This window comes from Doryrhamphus excisus, chromosome 20, assembly GCF_030265055.1.
Source record: "Doryrhamphus excisus isolate RoL2022-K1 chromosome 20, RoL_Dexc_1.0, whole genome shotgun sequence".
Lineage (NCBI taxonomy): Eukaryota > Metazoa > Chordata > Actinopteri > Syngnathiformes > Syngnathidae > Doryrhamphus > Doryrhamphus excisus.
This window is the reverse complement of record NC_080485.1, coordinates 5,788,951-5,809,986: the sequence shown is the minus strand read 5'-3', so window position 1 is coordinate 5,809,986 and position 21,036 is coordinate 5,788,951. Positions and strand designations below refer to the sequence as shown.

General features: G+C 42.6%; 1 protein-coding gene across 6 annotated transcripts in view; it reads left to right on the top strand.

Moving 5' to 3' along the window:
* The window catches only part of fgfr2 (fibroblast growth factor receptor 2), a 34,146-nt gene extending 14,639 nt beyond the window's left edge, over window positions 1-19,507 (top strand). For 3 of the 6 annotated variants that reach the window (XM_058058212.1, XM_058058211.1, XM_058058207.1), the window contains 13 exons: window positions 399-522; window positions 3,276-3,466; window positions 4,920-5,064; window positions 6,586-6,786; window positions 7,362-7,500; window positions 9,053-9,174; window positions 9,872-9,982; window positions 10,531-10,721; window positions 11,324-11,446; window positions 12,338-12,408; window positions 15,299-15,436; window positions 15,839-15,944; window positions 18,023-19,507. In XM_058058212.1, the coding sequence (XP_057914195.1) occupies window positions 399-522; window positions 3,276-3,466; window positions 4,920-5,064; window positions 6,586-6,786; window positions 7,362-7,500; window positions 9,053-9,174; window positions 9,872-9,982; window positions 10,531-10,721; window positions 11,324-11,446; window positions 12,338-12,408; window positions 15,299-15,436; window positions 15,839-15,944; window positions 18,023-18,187 (1,827 nt within the window). In that variant the 3' untranslated portion in view covers window positions 18,188-19,507. Of the gene's footprint in view, window positions 1-398; window positions 523-3,275; window positions 3,467-3,715; window positions 3,855-4,919; window positions 5,065-6,585; window positions 6,787-7,360; window positions 7,501-9,052; window positions 9,175-9,871; window positions 9,983-10,530; window positions 10,722-11,323; window positions 11,447-12,337; window positions 12,409-15,298; window positions 15,437-15,838; window positions 15,945-18,022 lie in introns of all 6 variants that reach the window. The other 3 variants (XM_058058209.1, XM_058058208.1, XM_058058210.1) reach the window with 3 other exon arrangements.
* The last annotated feature ends 1,529 nt before the right edge of the window (window positions 19,508-21,036 follow it).

Genomic DNA, 21,036 nt, shown 5'->3' with positions numbered 1-21,036 from the left:
AACCATTCACACTCACATTCATACCTATGGACAATTTGGAGTCACCAATTAATCTAGAATGTTTTTGGAATGTGGGAGGAAACCGGAGTACCCTGAAAAACCCACGCATGCACGGGTAGAACATGCAAACTCCACACAGAGATGGCTGAGGGTGGAATTGAACCCTGGTCTCCTAGCTCGACCACCGTGCCGCCCCACTCTCAATCAGTGGTGTCTAAAATGATCAAATCACTTAAATGAGTGCTACTTTGGGAAATATAGTCCGTCTCAGAGTGCTTTGTTTTCCCATATATTGTTTTCCTGCACACTGCACCACGCCGTCTTCATGTTTTTTGTTGTGTGTCTATTTTGAGTGAATTTTGTACAGCTACTCAAAACCACTGCCTTTTTTTCCACAGGTACGAAGCCAGCACTGGACTCTGATAATGGAGAGTGTGGTTCCGTCAGACAAGGGCAATTACACGTGTTTGGTGGAGAACGAGTTTGGATCCATCAACCACACCTACACCCTGGACGTTGTGGGTCAGTAGCAACATAAACATAGAAATCTTATAGTTAACTCGGTGGAAAAGGGAGCCTAATGGAAAGGGTTCTGGCAATGAGAAATGTGTGTGAGTTTTCCTTTGTTCTGCCAGCAGAATATTAGTGGTTATCAGCTCGTCTCAAGCACCGGCGTTTGTAGCTATTAATTCTAATCTAACAGGATAACGATATGACTAAATAAGGATTGGGAACCATTCCAAATGATTTAGTGTCAGGAACATCCAGAGTGCTCAGATCAGCACTACCGTACGGTTCACGTCTAACTTGGTCAGTGCTTCTTAATGACCTTTGGAGCACACAAAGCAAAGTGTGCTGAGTGGGCAGAATCAATAGACAACGGGACAACAGTGGGATAAAGATAATGGATCAATGAGCGCATGTATGCTAGAGTGCAGACCCCATCTACTTTGGACTCGCTTAACCCATTTTATCGGAGCATATGGACTCAGTTATCTGACCGAAGAAAAGCCAACAATGCATAACTGGGCTGATGTTTGATACACATAAACATGTTAAAGGTTCTACTGGTCCACCCATGCATGGCTCCCACACTCTCGCCATCGTCCTTAGCAAACCAGCACACTCATGCTGTATTCTTTTTAACAGGAATGGAGTTTCTTGCACAATGAGTGTATAGCCAAATACACATAAATACATGCTCCCTACTTCAAATTTCCCCACTGAGGGACGAATAAAGGCATATCCTATCTTAATTCAGGCCCCCTGCCTTGTTCCACTCTGCAGTGAGCCAAATCTGCACTGACTCTACAGACTGCATATTTTTTGCATTTGTTCCATTTTACAGCAGAGCAGTAAAGCCTCTAAAAGCCTGGCTCCACAGCCACTGCCCCCTGCAACCTCTTGCCTCATTTTATCCCCTTTATAGTGCAGTGGACAAAGGGAGGGGATAGACTTTGGAAGAGAAAAGGAGGGGAAACAGACAGAAAAGACTGCTCTTATCAGTCCTTTTTTCCATATGACTCACAATCTTAGCTGTTAGAATGAGGAAAAAGCAGGGAATTCTGGATCAGACTGGCCTCTGAAGAAAGGGCAGCAGTGGGACAACCATGAGGGGACATGCATGATGAGACAACATGCACGGGGTGTTAAAAAGGACACAGGAGTTTTCCTTGCTTAGGCCCATTTCTGTCCTTTTTGGGGCTGAGTGTGTAACAGTGTACCAGACCCACAATGGACGCTTGAATTAATGTGAAAATAAAAATATAAAATACAAACCAAACAAATAACTGTATTTAACTACCATTTAGTCAGCAAAGTTGCTGGTTATGACCAAAAAAACTAATTAAATGATGAACTGTCTACTACCGGGAATTAATTTATTAAGTGTTTCCTACAATCATGATTCAGGGAGGAAGTTTATCAAATGATTTGGGTTCTTGTCTGAGTTGACGTCTTCGCCTACTTCAGTATAGCCCCCTTGTGTGAATGCTTGGGATGACTTGCCAATGGCTCCCTTCATGATTGTTCCGGTTGAGGACATTAAATGGTGAGAAATTCTTCTGCGTTGCCAGTTATTTTATTATGGCTATAGCAGTTTTACATTAACATTGGGAAAAGTGTGATTGTGACATTGATCACCTCGCTCTGTAAGAGATTTAGAGGGAGAGAATGCTTGTGCAAGAGATAATAAAGGAGGAGCGCGAGGGAAGGAGAGGAGGAAAGGGAATCATCTTATCTGACACATTGCAGAAAGATGGAGTGTACAGACAAGCAAGCAAGCAGACACTCTCCATCTGTTCATTCTTTCTCTTCATTCAGTCAGTCCACTAATTCCTTCAGTCGTTTAGGCCTTCAGTCCATAGATTTTGCAATACTTCCTCACACACTAGCCATACCCCACGGACCTCGCCCAAGCCGTACATGCACATGCTCATACATGCACAGTTCATCACTGGACTTACCTTGAAAAGGCATTGCAGTGCCTCAGGCTAGGTGATGTCATTCTATGTGAATGTTATGCGTATATGATGGCAGCGAGTGGGGTGATGTGGGGGTTGGTGGGCTCCTCAGCTTGTGGTGGCCCGGTGCTGTTTGAAAGGGAGCATTGTTCAACAAGTCTCGCTCTGTTTGGATTCATAGGCCAAATGTTTGCCTGCAGAAGAATGCAGATAGCGGAGCAGGACATGGGGAGTGCAGGGAAGGTGTTTCACTTTCTAACGCAGGCACATGTGAGCTCTGCTACCCCCATGCAACATAAACACCTCACTTTATAGAAGTCCTCCTGCAGCCTGAATTCCTTGAAATATATTTGTTCACCTCCCTGCGTAGTGCGAGGCAAAATTCTAAATTCTTCTGAGATAAGAGGAGAGCAGTCATGTTTCTACATGTATGAGCTGGGAAATCTTTGCAGCGCTCAGTAAGTCCTGGAAAAACTGTAAACATTTTAATATAATAGACATCCTAAATATTTTTACTATCTGGTGTAAAGACAATTAATTTGATTACCAAGTGGTACAATTCTTGCTTGTGTTCCCACCATGGAATGCATAGGTGGAAGAGTGATAGCTGCATCAGCAATGTAAACAGTGACATCACACCACTGCAATGTCGTGTAACCCGTAAACACTTTGAATCTACAGAGAAGATGAATGTAACACAGTCAGCTAACCGGAACAAAGACCAACTTTGACAAACATGACCAGTAATAGATCGTAGCGGACTATAGTGCAACCCTCACACGTGTTTAATCAGAACCTTCTCCCTCTCCACAGAGCGGTCCCCTCACCGGCCCATTCTTCAAGCCGGCCTGCCTGCCAACACGACTGTTTATGTCGGAGAGGACGCCCGCTTTGTCTGCAAAGTGTACAGTGACGCCCAACCTCATATCCAGTGGCTGAAACACATCACTCAGAATGGCAGTCGCTATGGTCCTGATGGGCACCCTTATGTCAAAGTACTAAAGGTACTTTCCTCCTTGTAGTGTCTCGATGACTTGATTTAAATGTTTTCCCCATCATTTCCTCAGTACCGGCAGCAAAACTGATAATGATCATTCCTCCCCTATTTATTATAACAGGTATTTCCTATAGTGGCTCCTGGTGTCTTCTACTGTCTTCTGTTCATGTATTGTTATTACTGTTGTGATCGCCATTCATTCATTTTTGCATGGTTCCGATTTTGACCCCTTTCTGTAACAATGTGTGGATTTCAGCGTTCAGGCATTAACAGCTCTGACGTGGAGGTGCTCACCCTCTCCAACGTGACGGAGGATGATGCTGGGGAGTATATCTGTAAAGTCTCCAATTATATAGGCGATGCCAATCAGTCGGGCTGGCTGACGGTCATACCAGGTAACCCAAAGACCTGACCCACCCCCCCCCCCTCCTCTCCTGGTGTGGTTTCCTGGGCTTCATCCCTGACCTGCTGTGCTGTGGCGGTCCTGTTGGTCGTCTCTTGGTGGTCCTGGGTCTTCACAACCTTCTCTCCCCTAATGTTAGACCTTTGTGTTTCAGTTGCTGAGACTGGTTCAGCCTTGGAAACATTGAGCGGAGCTGCTTACCTTGACACTGAAATATTCACAGCGCTTGTTTTTTTCTGTCTTTCTCACATGTAGACTGTGTCAATATACAGGTGGTTCTTGGTTTACGGCGTTTTGTGGTTACTTACTGCATATGCTGCACTTAATTAATTAAAGACGTAATTTTGGTCCGTAATCATGACACTCACTTGAGTGCGTTCAGTATGGGTGGGCAGGCTACTGTCTGCCCACCCACGGCAAAACAACATCAGAAAATTTACCTGTCTTCTCCAAGCAACGCAGTCAGGACTCATTCAGATGTCACATTCAGAGACAGTCGTAAATCACACAACTCAACAGTAATAACTAGGCAGTGATTGGCTTTTATTTGTTACTGTATTACTGTATGAAATGTCCTTCTATGCACCATGTTCGTGACTTAGCTGTTAATTCTGGTATCATTTAAGTAAAAGGTCCGGCATCAAGGAACAGAACTCGCACGTAACTCAAGGACTACCTAGGATGTCATAGTTGTCTCAGTGTCCTCTATCTGTGTGCATGTTCCAGTCTAATGTACACATTAGACTGGCTTTAGTATTAGTCTCTCTTGTTTTGGTTGTGGGAAGTTTTGTTTGTTTTTATTTGCTTTAAATGTCCTTGTTTTGGGCTCTTTATGCCTCATGTTGACTCCACCCACCCAATATCCCTGATTGTTGAAGAGAATTCAACGATGGACGACACCCTCTTATTTCTTTCTTGGTGTTTTGGGTCTCATTTTTTTCTCTTGTTGTCCCCCATCTTTCTCTGTGACCCTGCTTTCAACCCCTTCTTCCCTTGTTCTTATCTTCTACCCTCTCTTTCTTCTTTTCCACCTCCTCCTTCTTCTTCCTCTCCCCAGACCGCGGGTGTAAACACCACAGATAAGGAGATAGAAGTTCTCTACTTGCCCAATGTAACATTTGAAGCTGCTGGGGAGTATACGTGCTTGGCGGGTAATTCTATTGGGATCTCCTATCACACTGCTTGGTTGACGGTGCTTCCAGGTATATACACTATTTTACTGTCCTCTTGTTCCTTTTTTTCACCCTATCATCATAGTCCAACATTCCCCTCCCCACTCCCCACCCCCTCTGGAGCACAAGGCACACAGCGCAAATAAAGTCCACTTACTCTGATGAACTAGCATGGTCAAAATCCAAGTGTCTTGCAAGAGCAACAAGGGGCAAATATTCTTTAATATTATCTGGATTGGAAATCCATTGAAAGCTCAAAGCAGATAAGCGGATCGTTTGCAGACAAATTATTATAACTCGGGGACGGAAGTGGAGCTCCCAGAGCAGCTTGAGTGTCTCCAGACTCCAAAGGGAGGGAGGGTTTGTCTCCCACCTTCTCCTCTGTCCCATCTCTCTCCTGCACCTTGAGGAAGTCTTTTCAGTATTTTATATTCATTCTGGTTTAATATGTCAAAGCTATCATTACATGAGTTTCATTTATGCCCTGCAAGTGAATGCAACACATTTTCCTCTCTCTTTTCCTGGCTTTGATAATTGTCAACTGTTGAATCTTTATTTCTCTTTTGAAATAAAGAATGAAAGTTAAAGCTCAACTTGCGCATGAAGTTGGTTTTGCTTTCTCAATTATCAGGGCCAACACCGTCAGCTTCTTAACAAAAACTCATGCATGTAAATGTTTTTGTCGTATTATCTTTGTTCCATGACTGACCTATATCGTGATGCATACCAGTGGTTTTAGCAGTTAATCCCAGACTAAAAAGAGGAATGTTTCTGCTTCAGAAGATGAGAGCAGGGTTGGAATCCTGTCATGGCTTTAAATCCAATGACGGTAGTTTCATAGGTGAAGCGTTACAAAAGAGCATTGGGGCCACAGTGGAAAAGAAAACACTTTTCATAGAAATATAAGAATAAAGTCTCATGAATTAAAAATATTCTGGGGAAAAAATGAATTGAATTAGAATAAAGTTGTAATTTAGTGAGAATAAACATGTAATATTATTTGAAAGAAAGTAGTAAATAAGTAAAATAAATGAAATAAAATAACTACAAAAAATCTAATAAAAAAGGGACTATTCTTGTCAAGTTTGAGCATCATATCATCAAGTGTTTTAACAAATATATACTGATTTTACTTGGTTAATTCATGGCAAGTGACTCTGACACGACGTAGTCTTAATACTTCATCAGCCACTAAAGATTAATATGTAATATTTATTACTCTCAACATTCTCTACCTCCACCACACCTGTATCTGTTTATCCTTCTTGGCTCAGGATGTTCCCACATATAGCTTCACCTCATCCGGATGGTGAGCAGGTCACATGATACAGTTAGCATGCTGGTACCTGCAAAAGACAGATAGTTTAGTTTAAGGTTGATGGTGATTACATTTACACACGAGTCACTACTAGAGCATCTGTCTCTGTGCTGGTCCATCTTGTACACGTGTTTATTTGAGTGGAGAACATCCGTCATACATGTGGGAAAGTGATCAGGATTCTTCTTCCAATTAACTCATCAGTCTCACTCTCCTTCCTTTATTTGCTTTAGCTGCAGAGAAAAACGCAGAGCCCCTTCCACCCGACTATGTGGAGATTGCTATTTACTGTGCAGGCGTCTTCCTCATTGCCTGCATGGTGGGCATCGTGGTGGTGTGCCGCATGAGGAACACGGCAAAGAAACCGGACTTTGGCGGCCAACCTGCAGTTCACAAACTGAGCAAACAGATCCCTCTTCGGCGCCAGGTAACAGAAAGTAGATAAAGAGTTTGATTGCATCTAACACCTCTAGAGGAGACCATTAGACACATCACGTACAAACACTAGATTTAAATCATGTAGTGTCAAATATACAAGCAAAACAAAACAAAAGAAAACGCTGCATGGTTGGCGAACTTCAATAGGTACTTTTAAACATCTATGAACACTTCAAAGTCAATTCTACCACATAAAATGTCACTAGCTTCAAGTTTTTGTGATGTGTGTTTTTAAGTCATGCTTTTCCCTCAAGCAAAATCAAAAAGTGTTGGATTACACCCTGCAGGCAGACTGAATCCAGTATCGAGGTAAGGCGAGGGTGTAAGAAACGCAAGGCCGCTTATCACACATTCTTGGTGCTTACTGGAATCGAAACTGATTCATATCTTGGAAGATAAAACAGACATTTCTGAAATCAAGCATATCAATGTTCAGCATTGCCAATATTGCTGGTAGTGTCAATATACTAAGTCTTACAGACACAAAGTGACTCCTCTACTCATGTTTTAGAGCTTTTCTGACCTTTGAACCCAGATAGTGGTGATCAGCCAGTCTCCTTTTACTTGTAGGTGTCGGCTGATTCCAGCGCTTCTATGAACTCCAATACACCGCTTGTACGCATCACCACGCGGCGGAGTTCAGCGCACGATGACCCGATTCCTGAGTACGACCTTCCTGAGGATCCACGATGGGAGTTTGCCAGGGACAGGTGACCATATATATTTTATTTTACCACAAGTAATCACAACTCATACTACTTGTACAGGAATGCCTCCTTTATTGCGCTTAATTTTGTACATAAAATAATATGATATTATATGAAAATATGATTCCTTATTTATAAATCAAATATTTTGGTAGTGCTAGGAGACCAGGGTTCAATTCCACCCTCGGCCATCTCTGTGTGGAGTTTGCATGTTCTCCCCGTGCATGCATTGATTTTCTCCGGGTACTCCGGTTTCCTCCCACATTCCAAAAACATGCTAGGTTAATTGGCGACTCCAAATTGTCCATAGGTATGAATGTGAGTGTGAATGGTTGTTTGTCTATATGTGCCCTGTGATTGGCTGGCGACCAGTCCAGGGTGTACCCCGCCTCTCGCCCGAAGACAGCTGGGATAGGCTCCAGCACCCCCCCGCGACCCTTGTGAGGAAAAGCGGTAGAAAATGAATGAATGAATATTTTGGTAGTTAGAGCATAGAAAACCTTGAGGATTCCTGATATACGTATTCAGTAGTTATATTGCATCTATGATAACCATTTGAATTGTTGATGCTTCTTTTGTTGATGTTATGGTCTAATGCCTTCATCTCAGCACCACGCCAACCTCATTACTGTTACACAAACACCTACCAGCAGGATGAAGCTATATTAATTAACACTCAGCTTTTTTTTTTACAAGTTGTATTTCATAGCAAAGAGATTGACTACAATTAATTGTGATCTGCTTTTAGCACTGCATTAGGGATCACGGTTTAAAAAAATATTGATAAACTAAAAGGGAGTGTTTTTTATGCTGAATGAATCTCTATGTATTTCTCTCTTTTTATACTGCGCCTGTCACCCAGTGCCTAAGGGATCATGTTGGTGGTGGAGAGTGCCGAGGAATGCAAACGTTGTGGCTAGAAAAATAACATCAATTATGTGCGGCTGGACATACAGAATGGTTGCCATTGAGTGTGGAGAGTGTGTGTAGACAGATAGGAGATTGTGTTACTGTGGCAGGGCGCCGGCCTCGGGTCCCGGCCCTCTCTCAGCGTGCAGTGAGAGTTTACATAGCTAGGATGCTGAAACTTAGGGGTGGGACCAACACTTGTCAATCAAAGGATTAATTAAAACAAATACAAATAAAGAAATCAAAACTGCTACTGAATTCTACACTTTTAACTGCTTTATCTTCAACTATTTGACTACCAGACATAAGTATTATTTAAGTATTATTTTCAAGCAAACAAGAAATATAACTCACAAGAACTGACTGGGATATTTGCTTTGACACATTTTACTTGAACACATGTCGGTAATAAAAGACCGTATAGCTGCCTGAAGATGCTGATGGAACGTCTGACTGTTACTGGACATGTAATATTTATCTACTTTGCCTATTTTCCCCCAGCCAATACAGCACACACACTCTACATCCAATTAAAACAGCGTGCACAAGCTGTTGGAAAAGACGTACACATCAATCCTTGTGGTCTGTTTTAATTTGGCCTTCAACTGCTCATCAGTCCTCTTTGCTTTTTGTGTGGTGACTGCAGGTTGACCCTGGGCAAACCCCTCGGCGAAGGCTGCTTCGGCCAAGTTGTAATGGCAGAAGCTCTTGGCATCGATAAAGACAAACCCAAGGAGGCTGTAACTGTCGCTGTCAAAATGCTGAAAGGTCAGTAGGGTCCCTGGAACTGTCTCTTCATTATGTCTATACGGGCAACTTGAGTATATTTTATTTACGTTTTATGATGAATGCTCCAGTGAGAGTTCATAACACGGCAAGGTGGACCCTGGGGCAGTCATTATTACTTGTTATTGGTGCTTGCTGAGTGACACCTTCGGTGATGGCGGCTAGGGTAGGTAAGGGTTAGGGGCGGTCACATAGCTGACCCCAGAGCAGCAGCTGGCTGGAGCTCATTCAGCAGCCGCACAAAGAGGCGAGTCACACTGATGTTATTAATGAAGGCAGCGGTAGATCAGGTAGAGCAGCAGACCGACCTCGCTCATAGAAATGTGCTCTTTAGTTCAGCTATAATGGTGCAGAGGAATGCAGGCCATGCCATTCTACCTCTCCTATGAAAAGGGAGCCTCTGCAACAGATAATGAATCCAGATTGAGCATCTTTAAGTCATTCACTTCTCCTCCCCTTGGCACTGAAAGGGTGCTTCTGTAGTCCGCATGAGGAGCTCCCCTCGCTGCTGTAACTTTAGTCCACATTGTCTGTCAGCTGCATTTAATCAGAAGCACCCTACAATACAAGGTGCTTTCTGACTGGCGGCCAATGAGCTCTGAGTCAAGGGTTAGAAGGAAGGCAGGATGTGGGCGTGTTTGTTTTTCGGAGCAACTTTCCATCATGTCTTTGCTCGTAGATGACGCCACTGAAAAGGACCTGTCTGACCTGGTGTCAGAGATGGAAATGATGAAGATGATTGGTAAACATAAGAACATCATCAATCTGTTGGGGGCCTGCACGCAAGATGGTAAGGATGACACAATTATCCTATGTTAAATGCCTAATGCCAAAACTGTTTTGTTTTTATACTCAGTATTGTTACTCCAGACTCCATTCACTGCGCAATATCTGATCAACCTCCATGTGCAATATTAAGGCTCTAAATACAATATATTAAGTTCTATGTGAAGTACTTCTATAATGCCTCATATTAACTCATTAGCAAGATCTCATAGTGTATTGACTAGTCATATATTTCATCTTGTTTCATATTATCTGCATACTGTAGTTGTATATAACTTTGGGTAAAACTGTTGATTTGTTAATACTTGGGGTGTTTATATTGTTTATTTTTTCATTCTGTATTTTTGTACTGCTTAACTGATTCTGTACTCTTGCTGCTGTGCAATGCAAATTTTCCCACTGAGGGATGAATAAAGGCATATCTTATCTTATCTTAAATCAGGTAACCGTAGAGGAAAACTATATTTGTTTAGATATCTGAAAGTACTGTTTTCCTCTATGTACTGACACTAAAGTGATCAATTTATAATTAGGATCCTTCCTTCCCGGCAGGTCCTCTATATGTAATAGTGGAGTACGCTTCCAAAGGTAATCTTCGGGAGTACCTCCGAGCCCGTCGACCCCCTGGGATGGAGTACTCCTACGACATTGCCCGTGTCTCAGACGAGCAGCTCACTTTCAAAGATCTGGTCTCATGCACTTATCAAGTGGCACGGGGCATGGAGTACCTTGCATCCCAAAAGGTAAGAGGGTGCTCCACATGAATAAACAAATTCCTCAAATCTAGCCCCTCCCATATTGACTGCTTAAAGAGCTGTCTGTACGAGAGCGATTTTGTTGTCAGGGAAGATATTAGGACGGGCGGAGCTTGTGCGTCACTGTGGGAATTCTATCTCCTAAAAACACTGATCTCACCCCCTACCCAAGCCCTTCATTGTGTCTCATTCCATGACAATGGCCCCTCTGTGTGGAGAAATTGACATTTCTTAACAATAGTGGTGCAGCCATGTTGTCCAGATACAGGCTCACGCTCCTGCTCACTGTTGGAATGTGACACTCTCACTTGCGCACACACATTCTTGCACATGCATGATCTCCAGATCTGAGTCCAACCATAATGTGACAAAGCGTGTGAGGACTCATCCAGACATGTTCATACAAGGATGGACTTTGATGGTATTTAGTGCAGCAGTGCTACCTGTGTCCAGGAGATTTCAGCATTCATTTATTTGTAGAATGACGTAAATGTCTTGTTCTTCTCTTGCCCTCATTTTTTCCACTTTGTGATCCCCCTCTCCTCCCTTTTTCCTCTCTCCCCCTGCATTTCTCACTCTCTCCTTCCTAGTGTATACACAGAGATCTGGCCGCCAGGAATGTCCTGGTCACAGAAAGTAACGTCATGAAGATCGCTGACTTCGGCTTGGCCCGCGACGTCCATAACATCGACTACTATAAAAAGACGACCAATGTGAGTCATCACGCTACCTTCTGCAAACATGCGATCATTTGCTGTTGAGGAACGGGGGGGCGGGGTTAGAGTATCCACACAGTGTGATTGACCCATCCCGCTAATTCCCTCTCTTCACTCATCTTTCTTTTTCACACTTTACTTGGAGTTGTGTCTTGGCAGAAGCAGCAGGTTCCCAGGCAGCCTGTGAATGTCGGGATTCTGGAGGCGGCCTTGTTTGCCCCTCTCCCTCCTTTAGTTTCATAGGCACTTATACAATTCGACAGAAAAAGAGACTAAGTGCGTGGGGGAGCGGTTTAACTATAATTGACAACTCCATAGCGGCCCGGTTGGTGTCTTTCTTTCCCACCACAGAGCAGCCTCGTCCGCACACCCTCATTTGGTATGCATGATTGCCTTTTCATCGCATGCACAATCTTGCTGAGAACAAGCTGTCAACAACAACAGTATACACTGATGTTGAGAGCAATGTTGATTAGGACAATGGCCGCCATGACAATGAAGATCACTTAGGTTAAACTTAGACAGAGCCGCTATTGTTGAGCTGCTTTTATTTAGTTGCTGTTCACGTCCTTAACAGTACCATAGAAACATATTTTAGATTTCCCTTTTGACTCTTATTTACATAGGTAGCCATTACGCCACCAAACAAATCTTGATTTTCCTTTACTTAACAGCACAGCAGGATAAACCCTACATTAGCCAGGAGCTGTTCATCAGCGCTATTGCTTTAAGAACGTAAATGTTCCACATGGAATAACTCTTCCCAGACCACTAGTGTATCGGTCTCGGATCTCCCTGCAGGGAGATAATTAAAAAAATGCTGATGAGGCAAGAAATTAAGATTCGCTTGATCATTTTGTTTGACTTTTCTTATTTGTTTGTCAACAGGGTCGTCTTCCTGTGAAGTGGATGGCTCCTGAAGCACTTTTTGACCGAGTCTACACTCATCAGAGTGATGTGTAAGTAATCATTAATACAAAACAGCAAATAGTTACTTTCATGCCTTGTTTCCCGATCAAATAAATCAAATAAATAAAATATACACACAATCCACTGCTTGGAGCTTCAACATGGCTGTTGTTGTGGCTATGGCCTGAAACTGCAGGGTTATAGGTGAATGACAGTATGAGGTCTTGGGTGGGTGGGGTGTTTGCTGCCTATAGGGGGCCAATGCTGTCCGGTTTGTGGCAAAAGTGAGGATTTCACGCTACACTTGTAACCAATGCTGTGTTACTAATCTGAGCAGCTTCAAAGGGCCCTGGAAGGAGCCCAGAAACCCACCAGCACCTCCTCCCCCACTGATTCACATTTTGCTCCTTTGCGTCCCAGCTCGGAAGTCTCCCCTCTTTTTGGGCCCCCCAGAAACGTCCATCCTAGTCCACCTCCTACTTGAGCCCCCTGCCTTCCACTTACTTTAAACACGGGGTTCATCATTGTGAAGATGCTGAAAATAAACAATAATAATCCCTCTCTTCATTTTCGCCCCCACCATTCTTATTTTCATTCATCCATCTGGTATGTGAGTGTCTGACCTGGTGCTTTTTTTTTTTAAGTCCAAGAACACTCATTCTAAAAACAGAACAAAGCTAGAGCCTTACTCTCTTTTTGGTGTTTGAGTCTTATGCAAGCTGACAGCGTTGTTTGAAGTTTCTGCTCGAGAGGAAAGCGACAGAGGGTGTATGTTGCAATTAGATAAATGCCTTGCAAAGCTGGCTTCTGGAAAAGGAGATTTTGAATGCACATATATGTTTGTGTCTTTATCACGTACCTGTAGCAGTTGCAACAAGCTTATCCAGATATTGTACAGAGAGGATCTAGTTTATGTTCCCTCTGTATTGCTGCCAAAGGGGGGGGGGGGCACAAAATATTAAATGTGATGGTTCAGTTACTTATTCCTCCCCCTTCTGTCATTGTTTGCATGCTATCCTCATCAAATTATGAAAACCTATAAATATTTGGGTGGTTTTAGTTAAAGCAGACACTGTTTTTTCATCTGTGTGATTTTGACCAAGATCAGATCACATTTGATGGTGATTTTATGCAGAAATGTGATACATTCCTAAAGGTTCAGATACTTTTTCATACCACTGTATGTGCATGTACGCATGATGCCATTCACATATGAAAGCACAAGCAGGCTGTTGGGGTGTTATACTCAACACCAGAGGCACATGCGTACATGACATCAGATTAAATGAATACATGAATTACAATGGAAGTCGACCCTTGTGGGCCTGACAAATGGATCGTGTGACGCTTAGATCTTGCTGTCACATGTAAATGATGTAGCTCCATGCCAGAGAGATGACATCATGGCCAGTCCTGGAAGAGAGGCAAGAAACACAAATTGTGCAAATAAGCTGACATTTGCGCATACAGATTTTTTCTAGCATCCACATTCATAATGGTCTTTGTCAATATCATAGAGTCTTCAGAAAAGCTAAGTAACTCTCTTGTATTTATCCGATTGATTAGTTTGGTCACATAAGGTCAGGTGCCAGGTCACTAAAAGTGACCCCAAGCATGTTTGTTTGTTGAGTAAAGGATGGGTGCACGTGGACACGGATGTGGACCGGGAAACAGGGTGACATAGTGCTGAGAGGTATTTACAAAGTAGCCCAGAAAGGAGAGACGAGTATGTCAACAAGAGGAGAGACGAGCACGAACCTGGGGCTGCTTGTGTAAACAGATGGAAGAACTGATATACGTACACCAGTCTCACTCACTCTGGCTTTCTTGCCAGCTCTAGCACCTTGTTTGTATCCTCCTGAACACGTGTTCATTAGCATGCCTTTTTGTTACGGTACAACACTAAAATAATATGTGGCTTTGTGGATCCGGTCTTTTATTTATAGCTGTAGAACTGAATAATGGAATCATAGATATTAACAATGAGGAAGTCATGAATAGTCCATCGAAATTAGTCAATTGCCTTTTCCTCCTTGTTCTACCGTTGGGTGGCCCAGTTTGTTTTGGTGTGGTGTGAGTGGACAATGGCCGTCTGTGTAACCGCACTGTCAGGCACAAAAGCCATTGTTGAGATCAGGGTCGCCGTGGCACTGGGAGTGGGTTTGTGTCACAAGCTGAGGGACGACGTTGAAACTACCGCCACTGACAAATGAGCCGATATAAATCCCACATTCGATAAAGACTGAGGACCTTGGAATACTAACTATCCCAACTGACTTTGGGATAGCACATAGGATAAGCGGAATTGGAAATGGATGGATATACAGTAGAGTAAACCTCGGATATATCGGATTCAATTGTTCCCACTGGTTTTGTCCGATATAAGCGAAATCCGTAATATGCGTATACCGGAAAATGTCCGTTTTACACATATATCGGATTTATATCCGGTATATGCGTAAATCGGATTTTATCCGTTATAAAAAGGCACTTCCTTGACTATGTTTCCAATGTACCTGGACGCGCAGGCAACGCTGCAAACGCTGCAAATGACGTCGTATAGCGGCCTGTCACGATTCGGCGAATCGGAGCGCCACGATGCGGCCATCCGATATATGCGAGGGAAATTTAATGGAAATGGATTGGAACGGGACTGGAGATTTTGTCCGAAATAGGCGAAATCCGTTATAAAAAATCCGATATATGCAATGAATTTTTATTGGAAATGCATTACAGAAAAATTTGTTCTTTTTTATCTGTCCGTTGTGAGCGAATTTCCGATATATCCAAGTCCGATATATCCGAGGTTTACTGTATATATAGAGCAAGATTTAGAGGAAGATGCGCCCATACCTTTAAAAATAACCTATAAAATAAAAACAATTACATGAATTTATTCCCCCATCCCTAATCATGTATATTGTTGTTTTATCTTCTCAGGTGGTCATTCGGGGTGCTGATGTGGGAGATCTTCACCCTCGGGGGCTCCCCGTACCCTGGCATTCCTGTTGAGGAGCTCTTCAAGCTGCTCAAAGAGGGCCATCGCATGGACAAGCCAGGCAACTGCACCAATGAGCTGTAAGAGTCTGCCACACATTCAAATAGGAACAAACACACTGGTCCTCTTCTAGTAGCCTATCAGATCTATGACTTTGGGCCTCCTCTGTCTCCTCTGTCCATTCTGTGGGTGTCTGTGCACAGCTGGCACTGCCTGCTATCACTGTTGCTCATTCACAGTGAGGACAACGGCACAGCTTTGTAAGGGTTGGTGGAAAACTGCAAAGAAAGCAGAGGCAGACAGAGGCTATGAAAATAATAATAATAATAAAAATAATAATGCTTTAGCAGACCTTTTAACAGTGTGAGGATTGGTTGTTGATATTTTACACACTGGTGGAAAACACAGCCGAACACTTTCTTGAATTGTTGTGTTCTTCTCTTCTTCATTGAGCGAACCCCTTTTTGCTTTGTATCTCTCAGCTACATGATGATGAAAGACTGCTGGCACGCCATCTCATCCCATCGACCAACGTTCAAGCAGCTAGTGGAGGATCTGGATCGCATCCTCACCCTCAACACCAATGAGGTTAGTGTTCGGTTCATGGAGGAATTCAGGGTGGTTTGAAACCATACTGTGCTAAACTTGTGGTTTCCTGGCAAATGGAAGTTGGCCTTTTTATGAAAATAAAATGGAATAATATGATACATTCCTGCACAGCGTAACATGAGTTTTCCATCCAACGCAAACCAAGCTCTCACCAGTGCATTCAGGTTTCAGAATGTTCCTGAAAGTTATTGGTACAAGGTTCACAACGTGACCCCCGTGAGCACAAAAAAAACAGTGAATATGAGCTCCAAGGCCCAGTAAAGCGGACTGATCAATGCAACCATGATCTCCTTCCTGTTTTTTGTGGTATCCGCTGGCTGAGCTGAGGAGATGGAAAGCTGTCAAAACTCCTCTCTGCTCTGGAAGTTCATGAATTTGATCCAAAAAGGCCCTAGTTTTATTTTGAACTTTTGAAATGCAATAAAGCTCCCCCCAACCCCCCACCCACCATTCCCTCTGCCCTAAACCGCTGGCAGATGTGGAGGTCTTTTGGAATGTGAGCAGAGAAAATGGAAGCCAGCGCTCATTTCTAGAAAACCCCAATAAAGGCGTCTCTCTCTCACAAGTAGACCCAGAAACGGTCATCAAAAACGAGACGGAGAGAGAACAAAACAACTTCTCAACTGGGCTGCGATAGAATTAATAACAGGACTTCTGTGGTTTCATCTTGTTTCAAGTGCGGAGGGAGACCTGATGATGTCTTTTGTTTGATCGATATGACCTTGCTTGGTGTTTGGCCATCACATACGAAACTCCAGAGCACTGTGAAGTGATACTTGAAGGGTTTTTGGCCTGCAGAAATTCATTATTGGCCCTCCTGGTGGTGTAATGGTACAGCTGCCGCCTTTTAGGGCAATTCAAGAAAATTATAGTAATTTTTTTGTACGATTGAGGGCTGCATGGTGGACAAGGCTGCACGGCGGTCGAGTGGTTAGACCTCACAGCGAGGAGACCCGAGTTCAATCCCACCCACGGCCATCTCTGTGTCGAGTTTGCTTTTTCCCTCCGTGCATGCGTGGGTTTTCTCCGGGTACTCCGGTTTCCTCCCACATTCCAAAAACATGCTAGGTTAATTGGCGACTCCAAATTGTCCATAGGTATGAATGTGAGTGTGAATGGTTGTTTGTCTATATGTGCCCTGTGATTGGCAGGCGACCAGTCCAGGGTGTACCCCGCCTCCCGCCTGAAGACAGCTGGGATAGGCTCCAGCACCCCCCGTGACCCTCGCTAAGATAAGCAGTAGAAAATTAATGAATGAATGCATAGCGAACGAGTGTTTAGGCCACACAGCTAGGATACCTGGGTTCGATTCCCCACTTGGGCTTCTCTGTGTGGGGTTGCATGTTCTCCCTATGCGTGCGTGGGTTACTACTGCGGGTACTCCAGTTTCCAAAAACATCCATGCTAGGTTAATTGGCGACTTCAGAATTGTGTGTGTAGAGTGTGTGAATGATTGTTTGTCTAGATGTGCCCTGTGTCTCGCCCGAAGACAGCTAAACAACACTAAACTCATCACACAGTAACTTAACACTCCAAAGGTGTACCTAAAAATATACAAGATATACAATATATAAGAACTACCAATATGGGTTTTCAAGTTTCCAGCATGCCCGCGAACCCTCATGAGGATAAGCGGTATAGAAGACGGATGGATAATTTACTGAACAATTTGTTTCCCATGTATTCGTATCACTCCAAAACATGCATTAAACTAAATTGACATTCAAGTCAAATTGGGTAACACTTGACAATAAGGTACACAAAAATGACAGTAGTTAATGAGGGATAAACCTACCTCACTCTCAACCTTACTCATTAGTTCCTCAGTAACCGTTGTATTTTTGTGTACCTGATTGCAAAGTGAGACCTTCAACAATATAAAATATAGAATAAAAAAGCTGGAAATTGGGCCAGGGGCTTTCACCGTGTGACAGCCAGTGAGTGTATCCTAGGTCCTATTGTTGTTTTAACTTTTTATCCGCTCTTTATCCACATCGTCCCATTTATAAAGCGAGAGTATAAATGATGTCATCCATGCTTGTCTCTTGTGTATTCAGGAATATCTGGACCTGTGCACCCCCACAGAGCAGTATTCTCCAATCTTCCCTGATACTCGCAGCTCCTGTTCCTCCGGCGACGACAGCGTCTTCTCCCACGAGCCTTTACCGGACGAGCCTTGTCTCCGCAAATATCAGCACATCAACGGCAACGTCAAATCATGAGTCCCCCCCTCCCCCCCAGTTCCCCATCCCACCCCTTGGCTCCCAGCTGACTTTCGGACCAATTTTGGACCACAGCGCTGTTGCACTGCCATTAGCCACATCCAACACGCCCTCATGTCTTAAGGAGAGGAAAGAAGCAGAGGTTCCCGATACAAGCTGAGCTTTTATACACACTGAATGAACTGACATTCTTCAAGGGAACTCGTCTCTTCTTTTTCATATTAACACAAACTTTTCATATCAGATTTACACAAGGAGGTTGGGACAATGTTTGGAGACCTCATTCCAGCGGCTGGCATTCCAAGATTGTTATTCGCTCCTGGAGGAATGTATGGACCAATGGGAGCTTTAAGGAGATGACTAAAAATAAGAAGAGGACTAAGAGAAAAAGATTTCACTAACAAAAAAAAAAAACAAAAAACAGAGGAATAGGAGGAGAGCACATAGAAACAGCTTTCCTGTTTATTTTGTAATATTGATACCTTTCTTTTTCACTTCTCTTTCCCAATTATTGTAGAGAAAAAACACACAGTATAATGTGTAGTTCTGGGTATATTTGTAAATATCTCCAAATATGTATAAATATATATTTTATATTTACAATGAATTATTTTTTGTATGCCCTTAAAAAAGCTAAAGGTACTCACCCCCGCCTTACACCACTCCCCCACCCAATTTGGAGAACATTTGCACATAGTTTTTACAAACACACACACAGATGCACATCTATCTAAAACCCTGTCTTACACACACACACACACACACACACACACACACTTAAGTATTGGCTTTCAGGGACTAAGGTAGCATGTTAATTTATTGACTTGTGATTTTTGTATTAATCAGAAAGTCTGAAGAAAGAACAAAATCATGATGATATTAATAATGTCTAAATAATCCATGAAAATGTATTTAAAATGATCCCTCAGCAGTAATGGAAGAAAATGGCTTCATTTGAGTGGGATTGACAGAACCATGTTTTGTAAGTTTTATATATGAATGTGAATATTAAGTTAAATATGTACATTTTATAGCCAGCTAATCCCTTTCTTATGTATCATCAATGGCATTTCTGTCCAGACCTTTAACACTTCCTTAGCTGTACTTTAGGATATCAGCCTTTTCTGGGTCAACTCTTTCTGGTTTGAAGACACTAATTGTCCGCTGCCTGGTGTAGATTAGTTTACTCCACACAATCGAACGCTTTTAAAAAGTACGGCATCGTTAAAGTGGTTTTCTTTTCTACAGGACCAACATTAAGCTGTTCCCTTGCAGATGTTCACAAATGTCACATTTGCAAATAAATAATTGAAAAATTGATTATTGGTTGTATTGATAAATGTTTGTTTATTGTTTTTATTGGTTATTCTAATTGCACAATTATGTGTCTTCTTTGTTATACGTATTCACGGTTAATCCTGTGGCTATTCTTTTATAAATGTAACATTACTGTATGACTGTAGTATACTTTAGTAACTACAAACTACAGTATATATATTTTTTGAAAAATTGTGGCCCTAACCAAAATAACAAATTAGAAAAACAGAATTTGAAACATTCCAGTGCTGTTTTCAAACCCAAGGCAGCAGCTATACCATTACACCACCAATATCTGCCGGGGGGTGTCACATTACCTGTCTCTTTTTTCACACATCCTTTGGCACATTTGCCAAGAATGCGACCCCTTGCGCAAAATTGCACAGCGGGTGTTGAGCTTGTAGGGAGGGGCAGCCCTGACTGAGATAACATGTACTACTTGAAACTGTAAAAAATACACTATACATCGGTTCTCATAAAGTATCCATGTACTATATATCAATACAGGAACACAGAATGTATCACTTAGCAACAGTGATTTACATATTAAATTGTACACACTGCAAAGCAAGTCCTTGCTGGAGAAAATGATATATATTCCACGTATGCTTTGATGTTCTTCTTACGGTGTGAGGTAAGGGAATTTCCACCAAGTTTATGTTTCCAGACAAACTGGAAGGATGGCGTGTTTAGCTGTATCGCTACTTAAGACCACTTTAGTCTTATTAGGAGTGGAGTTATCTTAAAATGCTGATACTGATTGACACGGATGCTTCATGTAAAAGTGCAAAGCTCAGCACAAGCTACACAGTCAACACAGTCAGGGCAGACAAAGAGACATTGTGTATCACTTGGGAGGCTAATGAGCGCTCTGATTAGCTGATTGATTTTTTTTCCTACAGAGTGAGCCTTGGATTCAGTAAAGCTAATCAAAGCTGATTTATTGGTGGGCAAGATTGGAGGTGGCAGCGCCGCTTCTTACGTAGCACTACTGACTCATTAAGAACCACAAGATGTTGTTTGGCACACTTAAATGTTTCAGTTCATCAAACTTATTTAAATATCAGTCAATGACAGCACAACTCAACACAAAATGTAGTTTTTATATTAAACTTTTTATTAAGGGAGTAAAAAAAATCTACCTTAAACTGGTTGGGCCACCCTTAGCAGCAACAACTGCAATCAAGCGTTTGTGATAACTTGCAATGAGTCTCTTACAACACTGCTGAGTAATTTGGCTCACTCATCTTTGCAGAATTGTTGTAATTCAGCCATATTGGTGGGTTTTTCAGCATGAAACACATTTCTAAGGTCATCTGAGGTCTTCATTTTGTTTTTTTTTAGCCATTCAGAGGTGGACATGCTGGTGTGTTTTGGATCATTGTCAGATTGCCAGATGGCCAGATGTTCTACTTCAGGATTTTTAGTAAATAACAGAATTCACGTTTCCATTTGTCACAGCAAGTCTTCCAGGTCCTGAAGCAGCAAAACAGCTTCAGACCATCACACTACCACCACCGTATTTGACTGTT